This window comes from Alligator mississippiensis, chromosome 11, assembly GCF_030867095.1.
Source record: "Alligator mississippiensis isolate rAllMis1 chromosome 11, rAllMis1, whole genome shotgun sequence".
Lineage (NCBI taxonomy): Eukaryota > Metazoa > Chordata > Crocodylia > Alligatoridae > Alligator > Alligator mississippiensis.
In genome coordinates, this window is record NC_081834.1 from 776,328 (window position 1) to 790,128 (window position 13,801).

The following is a 13,801-nucleotide window of genomic DNA, read 5'->3' on the forward strand; positions in this document are numbered from 1 at the left end:
GCCCCCCACTCCCCCGGCCCCCGGCCCCCGGCAGCTGCTGCTTTGCAGGCGCGCCGCGGGAGCAGCACCTGCCCCCGGGCTCCGCGCCCGCTCCTGCAGCCCGCGCCCCGGGCCCCCGCTTGCTGCCTCCGGGCAGGGCCTGGGCTGCCGCGGGCACAAGACAGCGGCCCCGGCCCGGCCCCGGCCCCGGCCCCGGGCCCGGCCCGCCGCAGCGGCTCGCGCTGCTCCTCTCCAGCACCTCGGGGCCGGGCAGCGCCCGCACCGCCCCCGCCCCCGCCTGCAGCCCCGCTGCCCGCGGCGGCTCTGCCCGGCTCGGCGCGGCGCGGGGCGGCGCGGGGCGGGGCGGAGAGGCTGCGCATCGCGGCTGGGCTGCCCGCTGCTGCCCCCGCCCGCCCGCACGGCCCGCACGGCCCGGGGCGCGGCGGCGGCGGCGGCGGCGGCGGCTGCGGGGAGGCCCCGGGCGGCTCGGCCCGGCCCGGCCCGGCCCGCGGGGCCATGTGAGCGCACCGGGCCCGGCCCAGCCGCGCCGAGCCGGCGGGAGAGGGTAAGGGCGGCCGGCATCGCGGCCCTGCGGCCCGGGGCTAGGGCGGGCCGGGGCCGGGGCCGGGGCCGGGGCCGGGGCGCGCAGCGGCTGGACAGCTCCCGCCGGGCCGGGCCGGGCCGGGCCGGGCCGGGCAGCGGCAGGAGCCGGCGGCGCCCGATCCCGATCCGGATCCCGATCCCGATCCCGGGGCCGGAGCGCGGGGCCGGGCCCAGCCGGTCTCCGCCGTGCGAGCGGGGCCGGGGCCGCCAGGCCGCATCTCCCCTGGCCCGAGCCCGAGGGCATCCCGGCCCGGCCCGGCCCGGCCCGGTCCTGCCGCGGGGGCGATGGGCCAGGCCAGGCCGAGGGCACAGGGCGCCCGCCCGGGGGTGCGGGTCCAGCGGGGCCGGGGGCCGGGGGTGCGGGTCCATTGTTGCCCGGGGGCCGGGGGCGCGGGTCCAGCGGTGCCCAGGGACTGAGGGTGCAGGTCCATTGGTGCCAGGGGTGCAGGTCCAGCAGTGCGGAGGCTGGGGGTGATGGTCCAGTGGTGCTGGGGGCTGGGGTGCAGATCCAGTGGTACCCAGGGGCCCAGGGTGCGGGTCTAGTGGTGCTGGGAGTCAGGGGCATGGGTTCAGCGGTGCCAGGGGCTGGGACTTGGGGGCAGAGGCACAGGGACGTGGGGTGTGCAGTGGCATCTCTGGGGCAGGGCTTGCACCCGGGTCCAGGTGACAGGATCTGGCCCGTGGCTGCAGCCCAGTGCGGGGCTCAAGCTGCTTTTGGTCCTGTCCGGGGGGCAGCATCAGGCGGTGCTCTTGGGGCCTCGGCCACTCACCCACCCTGCGCGCCGCTGGCCTGGTGCAGGCTGGAGCGATTTGCGCTCTGCTCCTGCAGCTCCTCCTACACTGGCACCGGCTCAGGCTTCACGGGCTAAAAATACCGCGCGGGCTGGCCTCAGCAGACACGGGATTAGGCTGGCTGGGGCAGGGCTGTGCGGACATGCCTCGATGGGGCACCGGCTGCAGCGCCCACCTGCTGCAGATGGGGGGTCCCGTGGGCGTCCGGCTGTGCCGCCTCGCCGTGCCCGTGGCTTCCAGCCAGGCAAGTCCGTGTCAGGATGGTCATGTGGGCAGGGTGGCGCCAGGCCGCATGGGAGGGGCCGTGGCACAGGGGTGCATTATGCCACGACTGGGGCTAGAGCACGGTGGCTGCTGGTGGGCGCTGTGACTGCTGGCTGGGGCTGTCACCCGCTGGGGTGTGACACAGGCTGGGCACTGGGCAAAGCACATGCCTGGTGGGGAGTCTGGGCACAGGGCATTCACCCACTCTGGCCGCTGAATCGTGCCAGCAGAGACAGGGTGGCTCCATGTCGGTCTGGGGTGTTGGCACCACTTCTTTGGGGCCAGGCACCAACCAGGCAGCTGCGTCCGCTCCTGGGTCAGAGGCTATTTATAGCTGAGTGCGTCTGAGCCGCGGTGTCTTGGCCTGTGAAGGGTCCTTGATGGCCTGCCAGAGCATCCTGGGCCAAGGGTGCTGGAGCAGCGAGGCCTGGCAGGGAGGTGGGCAACGGGGGCCCAGGCTGCCCGAGGGTCTTGCCGGGTTCTGCTGTGGGGCTGGGCTGCTCCATCCTGCTGCTCCCACAGCCTTCATCCTCCTCTATGGGCCGGCGGCCGTGACCTGATTATTCCCCAGCTCGAGCCCGGCAGCAGGGCAGGTCGGAGGGGCCAGGGCCCTGCTCCCAGCTGACGGGGCTGGGCAGGGGCTGCTGTAGGACAAGTGAAGGGTCTGGCTGGGGTGGGGGGCCACAGCTGCCCGATGCCTGACCTGGCGCTGCCCCCTGGCCCATGGCAGGTCGGTCCCTGTGGCTCCCCGGCATGAAGCTGAAGAAGCAGGTGACGGTGTGCGGCGCCGCCATCTTCTGCGTGGCCGTCTTCTCGCTCTACCTGATGCTGGACCGCGTGCAGCACGACCCTGCCCGGCACCAGCATGGGGGCAACTTCCCCAGGGTGAGTCGCCGGTCGCAGGCCCGTGCCGCCTGTCCCCTCCGCCCGTGCTGCTGTGCCAGGGTCGCTGGAGCTGCAGGCGGCCGCGGGAGAGAGGAGCGGGGAGCACACGCCCTCCTCACGCCGGCTCCTGTGCCCGCAGAGCCAGATCTCAGTGCTGCAGAACCGCATCGAGCAGCTGGAGCAGCTGCTGGAGGAGAACCATGAGATCATCAGCCACATCAAGGACTCGGTGCTGGAGCTGACGGCCCACGCAGAGGGGCCGCCGCTGCTGCTGCCCTACCACACGCCCAACGGCTCCTGGGTGCTGCCCCCCGAGGCGCGGCCCAGCTTCTTCTCCATCTCCCCGCAGGACTGCCAGTTTGCCCTGGGCAGCAAGGGCCACAAGACGGAGCTGCAGGTGAGCCGGGGCCCAGGGAGCGGGCGGGGGCAAGTCCCCATGGCCACGGCGGCCATGCTGACCCGGTCCTGGCCCCGCAGATGCTGGCCGTGTACTCGCTCCTGCCCTTCGACAACCAGGACGGCGGGGTGTGGAAGCAGGGCTTCGACATCACCTACGAGCCCCACGAGTGGGACGACGAGCCCCTGCAGGTCTTTGTGGTCCCGCACTCCCACAATGACCCAGGTGAGCGGCAGGCTGCAGCGGGCCCTCTCCCAGGTGCGGCGGGAAGGGGCTTGTCCAGGGCACACGGCCCCCCGGCCGAATGCCCCAGGCCATCTCCCAGTACAGCGCGCTGGACGCGCCTCGAGCCACGCCCAAGGGAGAAGGCCATGTTCCCCGTGGGCCCGCAGGCCGTGCAGCAGGGCACGGGGGCAGTGCAGGCTTTGCAGTGCTGAGCACTGGGACAGGGCTGGGCTGGGCTGCGCTGGGCATGGGGGTAGGGCTGTGCTGTGCCGGGCTGTGTGGAGTCACTGCCTCGCTCTGCCCAGGCTGGATCAAGACCTTCGACAAGTACTACTATGACCAGACACAGCACATCCTGAACAGCATGGTGCTGAAGATGCAGGAGGACCCGCGCCGCCGCTTCATCTGGTCCGAGATCTCCTTCTTCTCCAAGTGGTGGGATAACATCAGCTCCCAGAAGCGGGCCGCTGTGCGCAGGTGCGGGGGGCAGGGGCTGGGGACCCCCGGCTGGTCGGTGCGTTACCCTGAGCCGCGTAGCCTGGGGAGCTGGCTGTCGGACCCTGGGACCTGGGCCAGCTGTGCGCAGTCCCCACAGGAGGGGCGTGGGGGTTAGGCACCAGCCTTGACTCTGAGGCATCCTTGTGGGGCTGCCCATGGGGCCCTATCTGTGGAGGGTGCTGTGGGGTGGGCTTGCCTGTGCTCACTGCCCCACACTCCCCCTCCCCGTCCCCCCAGGCTGGTCGGGAATGGGCAGCTGGAGATGGTGACGGGCGGCTGGGTGATGCCCGACGAGGCCAATTCCCACTACTTTGCCATGATCGACCAGCTCATCGAGGGGCACCAGTGGCTGGAGAAGAACATCGGTGAGTGCTTGTGGGGGCAGGGACCTCACAGCCCCCTGAGCCAGCTGGGGCATGGTGGGGCCTGGGACTGGACTGCAGTCTTGGCCCCCTCCCCACCGGAGTCTCCCTCTGGCTTTGGGAAGGGCAGGGTGTGAGCTGCAGCCCAGGGGTGGCTGGGCCACGTTGCCCTGATGCATCTACCCGCACCCCTGTAGGTGTGACCCCACGGTCTGGTTGGGCAGTGGACCCCTTTGGGCACAGCCCCACCATGCCCTACCTGCTGAAGCGCGCCAACCTGACCAGCATGCTCATCCAGCGCGTGCACTACGCCATCAAGAAGCACTTCGCCGCCACCCAGAACCTGGAGTTCATGTGGAGACAGACCTGGGGTGAGTGGCTGCTGCCTGGGGGCAGGGAACAGGGCAGGGGGTTTGTCCCTGGCTGGCCATGGTGGGCTGCTGAGCCCTGCCTGTCTGGAGCCACCAAGGCTCTGGGCTGCGCTGGCAGGAGCGGTGCCAGCAGATGGAGGGCAGTGATTCTACCCCTCTATTCAGCACTGGGGAGGCCACATCTGGAGTCCCGTGTCCAGTTTTGGGCCCCCCACGACAGGAAGGAGGTAGACAGATTGAAGAGAGTCTAGGGCAGGGCAGTGGAAATGGTGAGGGGCTGGGGGACAGGACTGGTGAGGAGAGGCCAAGGGAACTGGGCTGATTGAGTCTGCAGAAGAGCAAACCGAGGGGGATTGACTAGCAACCTTCACCTCCCTGCAGGGGGGCTGCAAAGAGGATGGAGCTGGGCTGGTCTCAGTGGGGGCAGATACAGGACAAGGAGCAATGGGCTCCAGCTGCAGCAAGGAAAGTTGAGGTTGGATACTAGGAAAAACTTTCTCATGCGAAGAGTAGTAAAACACCAGAACAGGCTCCCCAGAGAGGTGGTGCAGTCTCCATCCTTGGAGGTGTTTAAGACCCGGGTAGACGAAGCCCTGGCTGGGATGCTGTAGTTGGGGCTGGTCCTGTTCTGAGCAGGGGGCTGGACTAGATGTGACCTCCTGAGGTCCCTTCCAGCCCTAATCTATGATTTCTCCCCGGTGCCCTCCCCATCACGGCCCCCCCAGCTCTTGGTGAGGAGTGTCGCAGAGCTCCCCTGCCCTCCTCTTGCACCCTGTGCCCCCTTCGGCTAGAACCCAGGCACCGTCTCCTGCAGGCTGCCCCTACGGTGCCAGGGCTCTCCCGCCAGCCCCTGCCCAGGTCATAGTGATATAAGAACAGAAAAGCTGCCGTGTCCTGGCTCAGACCCTGTGTCCGTCCTGTCCAGTGTCCTGTCACATGGCAGCAGAGAGCGGAGGCTGGAAGGGAGAGTGACTGGCTCTGACTGAGGTTTTCCCCTGCTCCTCTCCTACCAGCACCCTCCAGCACTGAGGGTCCAGGCAGCTGCGCTGCAGAGGCCGTGCCCTCGCCCCCCTGCTCCGGAGCGACTGACACCCCTTTCCTCCAACCATGTGTCCGGTCCCCTTTTTGGACCTGGTGCCCTTTCAGTGGCCACCACATCTGGTGCCGCGAGTCCCTCGCTTGAATTCACGCTGCGTGCAAAAGAACGGCCCGGTGGTCGTTCCAAACTCCCTGCCTGCCCGTTCCCTGCTGTGACCGCTGCTGCTTGTCTGCCGCCAGACAGCCAACGCCAAGCTCCTATTTCCTTTCTCTTCACTGTTTCTGGTAGTATTTTGTAAACCCTTAATCACGCCCCCTTCCAGCCCCTCTTTTCTAAGCTGACCAGGCCTGGCCTTAGTCTCTCCTCCTAGAGAAGCCCCTCTGCCACTCCTCATCCCTGTTTCCCTTCTCTGGGACTTCTCCAGCTCCCCTACATCCCCTACACTTGCTGTTCTGTTCTCTGTTCCCTTCTTCGTCACCCTGATGTACTGTCTGCCACTTCTGGTCCTGGCCCCTGCGGCTCTGCTGCGCCCCAGCCCCTTCCCCCGGTCGGCTGCTCCCTCGTGCCCAGGCCCAGCTCGCTCTCTTGTCACGGCCGTGGCTGGAACGGCCCCTCCGGTGTGACTGTGCCCCCACGGGCCATTGCCCACCCTCTGGCTGCCTGGCTCCAGGGGGGGCCCAGGTGGTCGATGCCCCAAGCCTGTTCCCATGCCCGTGTGCCCTGGCCGTGCGTGCCCAGCCCTGCCGCGCTGGGAGGTTGTGCTGGCCCCACGCAGTGCCTGGGCTGTGCCTGTGACTGGTTCGGCCTCCGCAGATCCGGACTCCAGCACCGACATCTTCTGCCACATGATGCCCTTCTACAGCTATGACGTGCCCCACACCTGCGGCCCCGACCCCAAGATCTGCTGCCAGTTCGATTTCAAGCGCCTGCCTGGTGGGAGGATCAACTGCCCCTGGAAGGTGCCGCCCAGAGCCATCACCGACGCCAACGTGGCCGAGAGGTGAGTGCCGCGGCATCACGAGCTCTGGCACGGCCCCTGCCCGGCAGCACTGAGCCAGTGCCGGTCCCACGCCGGCCCCCGGCTCAGCCACGGCGGTTGCTCCCGCGCAGGGCACAGCTGCTGCTGGACCAGTACCGCAAGAAGTCCAAGCTGTACCGCAGCAAGGTGCTGCTGGTGCCGCTGGGCGACGACTTCCGCTACGACAAGCCCCAGGAGTGGGACGCCCAGTTCCTCAACTACCAGCGCCTCTTCGACTTTCTCAACGCCCGCCCTGGCCTCCACGTGCAGGTACCACGGGGGGACCCCTGACCTGTCCCCTGCGTGGCCCCTATAGGCTGTGGCCCGTGCCTCACAGCCACGGCACCGCAGGCGCAGTTCGGGACCCTCTCCGATTACTTCGACGCCCTCTACAAACGGACGGGCATTGTGCCCGGGATGCGGCCGCCCGGGTTCCCGGTGCTGAGCGGCGACTTCTTCTCCTATGCGGACCGCGAGGATCACTACTGGACCGGCTACTACACCTCCCGGCCCTTCTACAAGAGCTTGGACCGTGTGCTAGAGTCCCACCTCCGGTGAGGGGCCGGCGCGGGGCAGCCTGGGGCGGGGCGGGCGAGGCAGGGCAGAGGCCTGGGGTGTAGGGCGGTGCAACGGGTGACAGCCCTGCGTCTGTGCCAGGGGGGCTGAGATCCTGTACAGCCTGGCGCTGAGCCATGCGCGGCATGCTGGCATGGACAGCCGGTACCCGCTGTCGGACTACGCCCTGCTGACCGATGCCCGCCGCAACCTGGGCCTCTTCCAGCACCATGACGCCATCACCGGCACTGCCAAGGAGGCCGTCGTGGTGGACTACGGGGTCCGGTACGTGCTGTGCCACAGCAGGGGCAGTGGGGGGTGGGATGAGGCAGATCTCTAAGGGGTCTCACCATATTTTGGGGGTGCCAGGGGCTGAGCCTCCTCTCCCCAGCGTGTGTGGTCCCCAGAGGGGTTTGGGGGCTGTGCTGTCCTTGCTCCAGGGTGTAGGGGTCCCAGGTGGCTGTGGAGGGCTGCCCCAGCAGGGTTGGGGTGACTGGCGGTCGGGGGCTGGCTGGGCGGCACTGCTGACCCTCCCTCGGGGCTTGGCCCCGCACGCCCCGCGGCCCAGGCTGCTCCACTCCCTGATGAACCTGAAGCGCATCATCATCAATGCTGCCCACTACCTGGTGCTGGGGGACAAGGATGCCTACCACTACGACCCTGCCGCCCCCTTCCTCGGCACGGTGAGCCAGACCCTGCCCCTTGCCAGGACGTCAGGGCTGAGTCCCGCGGCCTGCGTGCTCTTGGCAGTGGCCTCTCGCTGGGGCTGACTCGTGTCTCCCGGCCAGGACGAGACGCGGCTCAACCAGGACTCGCTCCCGGAGAAAACCATCATCAAGGTGGATGAGGTGCCCAGGTAGGAGCCGCCGGCGGGGCTAGGGCTGGGGGCAGGCTGCAGTTGGGTATGGGGTCCTGATGGTGCAGGGGCTATCCCGGGGGCCCCGCCTGTGCTCACTCTGCCCCGCGTGCCTGGCGGGTCCCTCCCGCCCTGGCAGGTTCGTGGTCGTGTTCAACCCGCTGGAGCAGGAGCGGCTGGGCGTGGTGTCGCTGCTCGTGGACGCGCCGCGCGTGCGGGTGCTGACGGAGGATGGGCAGCCCCTGGCCATGCAGCTCAGCGCCCACTGGACCTCCGCCACCGACATGATGCCCAACGTCTACGAGGTGCGCCCGCTGTGCCCCCTGCTCCCCCCCGGCAGCCCTTCCTTCTGCAGGCCGCGGGGGCTGGCACCTTTGGAGCCAGGGCCCGGCACGCACAGCCCCTGCTCTGAGCTGCCCACCCGGGGGCCTTGCCCCACAGCACATGCCCTCTCCATGCCTTTTCCCTCCCTCTGCCACAGGTGCCTTGCCCCTGCAGCCCAGGGACCCCCTTGCCTCTCCCACCCAGGGGCTGAGCATCCCCTCCCCATGGTGCCCCCAGCATCCAGCAGGCTGAGGGCTTGTCCCGGGGGATCTGGGCTGGAAGGTGGGCCCAGCTCACGGCCCTCCCACGCAGGTGTCGGTGCCAGCCCGGGTGCCAGCGCTGGGCCTGGCCGTGCTGCAGCTGAGCCGTGCCTTTGAGGGCCATGCCACACTGACGGCCTCCACCCACCTGCACCTGCACGGCCGTGACCTGCCTGTGCGCAGGCACGATGCCCTGCCTCTGCGCGTGCTGCCCATCGCCGCCAGCGACTTCTGCCTTGAGACCCAGCACCTGCGCGCCTGCTTCGCTGGCCCCACCGGCCTCCTCCAGGTGCGTGGGAGCAGGGCCGGGCAGGCAGGGTGGGTGCAGGGTGGACGGGGTCCCTGGCCCATGGGCACTCACTGCCCTGGCTGCCCCTGGCAGAGCGTGCGGCGGGCGGGCGAGGAGCAGGACCAGCGACTGAGCAGCGAGTTCTTCATCTACGGCACCCGGACCTCCAAGGACAAGAGCGGGGCCTACCTCTTCCTGCCCGACGGCGAGGCCAAGGTGAGGCATGGGCATTGGGCTCCAGGAGTGGCTGGGGCTGGGGCATGGGGGGCTGGCGTTGGCTGCCCCGAGCATCAGTCTTCCCTGGGTACCAGGCTTTTCTCCCCATCCCTTCACAGCCCTATGCCCCCAAGGACCCCCCCATAGTGCGCGTGACCGAGGGACCCTTCTTCTCGGAGGTGGCGAGCTACTACCAGCACGTGCAGCAGGTGGTGCGGCTCTACAACGTGCCAGGTGAGGGCAGGGCCGTGCCAGGCTGGGCATGTTTGGGTGCCCCGTGAGAGCCTGGGGCCCAGGCAGGTGGCTGGATGGGTCCCTGGGAAGCTGGCCAGGCTGGGGGGGCAGCAGCAGGGCCCAAGCCATGCCCAGCCCTGACCGCAGCTGCCCGCAGGGGTGGAGGGGCTGTCCCTGGAGGTGTCCTGCCTGGTGGACATCCGCGACCACGTCAACAAGGAGCTGGCGCTGCGCTTCAGCACTGACATCGAGAGCGAGGACACCTTCTTCACCGACCTCAATGGCTTCCAGGTGCCCGAGGGGGTAGGGGCAGGCGCAGGCCGGGGGGCCTCAGCCCCTCCAGCGGGTCCCAGCGCTGGCTGGATGGGACCCGGCACAGCCTGACCAGTCCCATCCCACCGGCAGATCCAGCCGCGCCGCTACCTGAAGAAGCTGCCGCTCCAAGCCAACTTCTACCCCATGCCGGTCATGGCCTACATCCAGGACAAGCGGAGCCGCCTGACGCTGCACACAGCCCAGGCGCTGGGGGTGTCCAGCCTGAGCAGCGGTGAGTGCCGGGCAGCCGCCATGCGGCTCGTGCCCTGGGGCTCTGCCAGCCTGCGGTCTCTGGCACGGAGGCGCAAGCCTGTGCTGCAGAGCCAGTCTCCGAGGAGATGCAGACACTGGGTGCCTGCAGCGCCAGCTCTCGGGGCATGGCTGGGCAGGGGATGCTGCCCCATGGCTCTGGGGTGGGAGCTTCTCTGCTCGGGCCCTGCTGCAGACCCCAGTGGGCCCAGGGCTGAAGCGGGCAGGGCGGCACGTGCCTGCTGTCACAGGCCAGCCCTGCCGGCTCTCGCAGGCCAGCTGGAGGTGATCTTGGACCGGCGGCTTGTGCAGGACGACAACCGCGGGCTGGGCCAGGGGCTGAAGGACAACAAACGGACGTGGAGCCGCTTCCGGCTCCTGCTGGAGCGCCGCACCACGGCCAACAAGGTCAGGGGCTCATGGGGGCGGGGAGGGGGCAACCCCGCTGGTCCAGGCCCTGGAGAAGCAGGGCTGAGGCGGGAGGGAGGGAGCATCAGCGCGGCACAAGTTCCCTCCCCTCCCTGCACCCAGCGGTGCACACCCTGCACCGGGCTGCGTGGCTCCGGGGCGGGCGCGTGGGGAGGTGCCCAGCTGGCCGTGTCTGGGCCCGGTGCCGGGTGGCTCCTTGTGACCTGGCTCTTCTCGTCCCGCCCCGCCGCCTCCCACCCCTACCCACACCCCCAGCGCTCCGGCTTCTTGTCCAAGCTGGCCTCCGTGTTTAGAGACCTGGCCGCCCTGGGCACCAGTGCTGGCAGCCAAGAGGTAACGGGCGCCTGCCCCTGCCCTGCGCCCGTCCCGTGTGCTAGCCGCTGGTATCCGTAGCGTAGCGCGGGCCCTACCGCTCACCTGTAGCCAGCTGGTAGTCAGCACTAGAGTAGCCCGGGGGTCCTGGCTGGGGCGCCAGGGGTGGCAACGGGGGCTGGGGTGCCAGTGCCCCATGGCAGCCCTGCCCCACATCCTCCAGCCCAGGTCTGCCTGGGGGATGGGGTGTTATTCCCCAGGCCAGGTTGGGGGCAGGGAGCTACAGACCAGTTCTGGGCAGAGCTCCCACCCCTGCTGGTCAGCCCCTGCCCCGTGGCTTGGACCAGAGCAAGAGACACCCCCCGCCCGTGGCAAGGCCTGGCAAGATGCCCTGTGTGCTGGGTCCTGGTGGCTCCAGCGTGCTCACCGCGTGGCTCGCTGCGGTGCAGGTGCAGGACAGCCGCCCCACCAGCTTCCCCTCGCTGCTGAGCCATGCCACCTCCATGCACCTCAACGCCGAGGTCCTGGTGATGCCTGTGGCCCAGGAGAAGACGGCGCTGCCTGCCCTGCGCTCCTTCCTGCCCCTGGCCGGCACGGTGCCCTGCGACTTCCACATCCTCAACCTCCGCACGCTGCAGGCCGAGGTGAGCGCCGGCTGCCCAGCACCAAGTCCGGCCCGCTGGGCACGGGCAGGGACAGGGTGGAGGGGCCTCTGCTCCTGGGGGCTGGTGCCCCAACCGGTCCTGCCCCATGGCAGCTCTGCGGCAATTGCATCTGCTTCCCCAGGACGACTCGCTGCCCTCAGCTGAGGCCGCCCTGATCCTGCACCGCAAGGGCTTCGACTGTGGGCTGGAGGCCAAGAACCTGGGCTTCAACTGCACCACCAGCCAGGGCAAGGTAGGGGCAGAGGCAGCGCTGGCTCTGGCGCCATCCCGCTCTCCCTGGCCTGGCGCCTGCCTGCCCTGGTGCTCTGCTCCCTGTGGGCAGCGCTGGGCTCTCAGGGCACTGGCTGGCAGTGGTGTGGGGCGGCTTTGGGTCACGTGCAGGGCTGCGGAGATGGCGCTGGTTTTGAGGGCCTGGGACATGGCATGCGAGGTCTGACCCTGCTGCAACTGCTGTGGGGCCACCCACTGCAACCCGGAGCAGCTCCCTGCACACGGGTGGTGGCCAGGGCCACGGGAGGTGTGGGCTATGCCGGGGGCTGTGCCCCCCTCTCAGCCAACGTCTCCCCCCTGCAGCTGGTGCTGGGGAGCCTGTTCCAGGGGCTGGAGCTGGGCTCTCTCCAGCCCACCTCACTGACACTGATGTACCCGCTGGGCACCGCCTCCGCCAACAACACTGTGATCCACCTGGAGCCCATGGAAATCGCCACCTTCCGCCTCCGCTTCGGATAGGCCCTGCCACGGAGCGCGAGCGGCCCCGGGCACGGCAGGGCCCCGCTGGGGGCACGGGTGACTCCCGGGCAGCAGGAGATCTGGCCGGGCTGCCGCACGAGGGCAGCTGGACTCGTAGACCCGTGGCTGCTGTTTGTGACTCTGCGCCCCAGCTCATCCGGAAGGGGCAGAGGCACGGCTGTGCCGGGCGGGACCGGCAGGCATCGCTGTCCAGCGGCTGCCTGCGCCTGGGTGCGACGGATGGACCCCGTGCTTGGACTGGGGCAGGCACGGTGGCTCCCGGGGCAGGAGCGCAGCGGTGGCAGGACCCTGCTGCCCCAGCAGGGAGGTGTGACGTGTCTCCGGCACCTCCCAGCCCCAGGAGCAGATGCTGGAGCCTGCTGGGCTGGGGCGAGGCCCGGACTCTGCCCCCCAGCGTGGTGCAGCGCTGCCCCCGGGGCAGGACGGGCTGCCAGCTGGGGCGGTGATGGACTGCACGGGGCAGAGACTGAGTTGGCCGAGCACATCATGAGCTTCTAGGAAACAAGCGCCCTGTGTCCATGTGCCTCCATGCGCCCGGGGGCTCTCGCGGGCCAGGCCTGCCTGGGCACGAGCCGGGCAGGATGGGGAGCATTTAGCCCAGCTGGGGGTCTCTGCCCCGTCCCTCCCCACGCCGGGCGGGTTTGTGCCGCATCTCCTGGTGCCTTTAACCAGGTGTCAGGGGCATCCCCGACTGGCCGGCCGGCCCTGGGTCCCTAGGCTGGCACCGGGGCTGGGGCCACGTGTGAGCTTCTGGTGCTTTCCTCCCCCCCCGCACCTCCCTCTGGTTGCTACGGGCACCGGTGTCGCTGAACCCCCCCGGACCAATTACTGCCCCCCGAGGGGCCGCGCTGCGCCCGGATGCAGGGCTGGGCCCAGCCGGTCTCAGCCTGACGCCAGGCCAAGCTCCCTCCTGGCCCCGGCCGGGTCCCTCGGCACCGGGGCAGGGCGGGGGAGGCCTGGCCGCGGCCGCGCGGGTCGGGTCGGGCCGGGCAGCAGCGCAGCGGGCCCAGGGTGGGGGGGGTGCAGCGGCCGGCCGTGCGGGCTGGGGGCCGGATGCGGGCGTAGGGCGAGCAGCCGCCCCAGTGCCGCTTGCGGGCGCCGGCGGCGGGCCGTGCCCGTGCCCGTGCCCGTGCCGACCCGTGCGGCGGCCCCTCGGCGTGTGCGGCCCTCCCGGGTGCCCTCCGCGGCGGGCAGTGACGCGACGCGACGCGACGCGGGCGGGAAGGAAGGGGCAGCCGCGTGCCCCCAGGCGCCTGCGGGGGCGGTGCGGGGGTCGTGGGCTCCTGCCCCCAGCGGCTGCTAACGGAGGCCCTGGGGCCAGGCCGGGGCACCGGGCCCCACGCGGGGTGCTGAGCCCCTCGCCCCGCCCCGCCCGTGCTGCGCTGCGCTGCGCTGCGCTGCCCCGGCCGGGCGGGCGGGCGGGCGGTCCCGGGGGGCTCGTTAGCGCCCGCGATGCTGCTGCCTCCGGGCCGGTCCCGGCGGGGCGAGGCGAGGCGAGGCGAGGCGCGTCGCCGTGTGCGGCCGCCGAGCGCGAGATGCTGCTGGCCGGGGTCGTGCTGGGGCTGGGGCTGCTCCTCGCCGCAGGTAGGCAGGCGCCCCCGAGCCCGCTGCCCCTGCCCCGGCCGCGCTCCCGGGGCCACCCCGCCGTGCGCCCTGCCCCCGGGTGACCCCGGCCCGGCCCGGCCCGCAGCCCGAGCCCGCGGCCCGCACCTGTGCGAGGGTTACGCCGGGCCCGACGGCCGCGCCCACGCCGGCTTCGCCTGCCCGCGCCTCTCGGACAGCGCCGAGCTCCGCTTCTGCTGCCGCCCGCGCCCCGCCGCGCTCAAGTCCTGCTGCGCCCGCCCGCCCGGCCCCGGCCCCGGCCCCGGCCCCCGCAACGCCACCCGCGCGCCCGGCCCCGCCGCGCTCCGGTGA

The 13,801-nt window shown here is 70.5% G+C and overlaps 1 protein-coding gene across 2 annotated transcripts; it reads left to right on the forward strand.

The window, feature by feature from the left end:
- The first annotated feature begins 436 nt into the window (after positions 1–436).
- Positions 437–12,393, forward strand: MAN2A2 (mannosidase alpha class 2A member 2). 2 transcript variants are annotated; one of them, XM_059714458.1, is made up of 23 exons: positions 437–544; positions 2,369–2,523; positions 2,663–2,920; positions 3,001–3,145; positions 3,451–3,622; positions 3,881–4,008; positions 4,203–4,376; positions 6,229–6,415; positions 6,526–6,703; positions 6,785–6,987; positions 7,091–7,273; positions 7,557–7,671; positions 7,777–7,844; positions 7,984–8,149; positions 8,481–8,717; positions 8,811–8,933; positions 9,053–9,167; positions 9,325–9,458; positions 9,573–9,714; positions 10,006–10,139; positions 10,922–11,116; positions 11,259–11,369; positions 11,711–12,393. In XM_059714458.1, exons 2-23 carry the CDS (start codon positions 2,392–2,394, stop codon positions 11,864–11,866), a joined length of 3,456 nt encoding a protein of 1,151 aa, XP_059570441.1. In that variant the 5' UTR covers positions 437–544; positions 2,369–2,391; the 3' UTR covers positions 11,867–12,393. The 2 variants fall into 2 exon arrangements, with proteins under 2 accessions (XP_059570441.1, XP_059570439.1); XM_059714456.1 differs by lacking the exon at positions 437–544 and having other exon boundaries at positions 981–2,523.
- Positions 12,394–13,801: the final 1,408 nt, after the last annotated feature.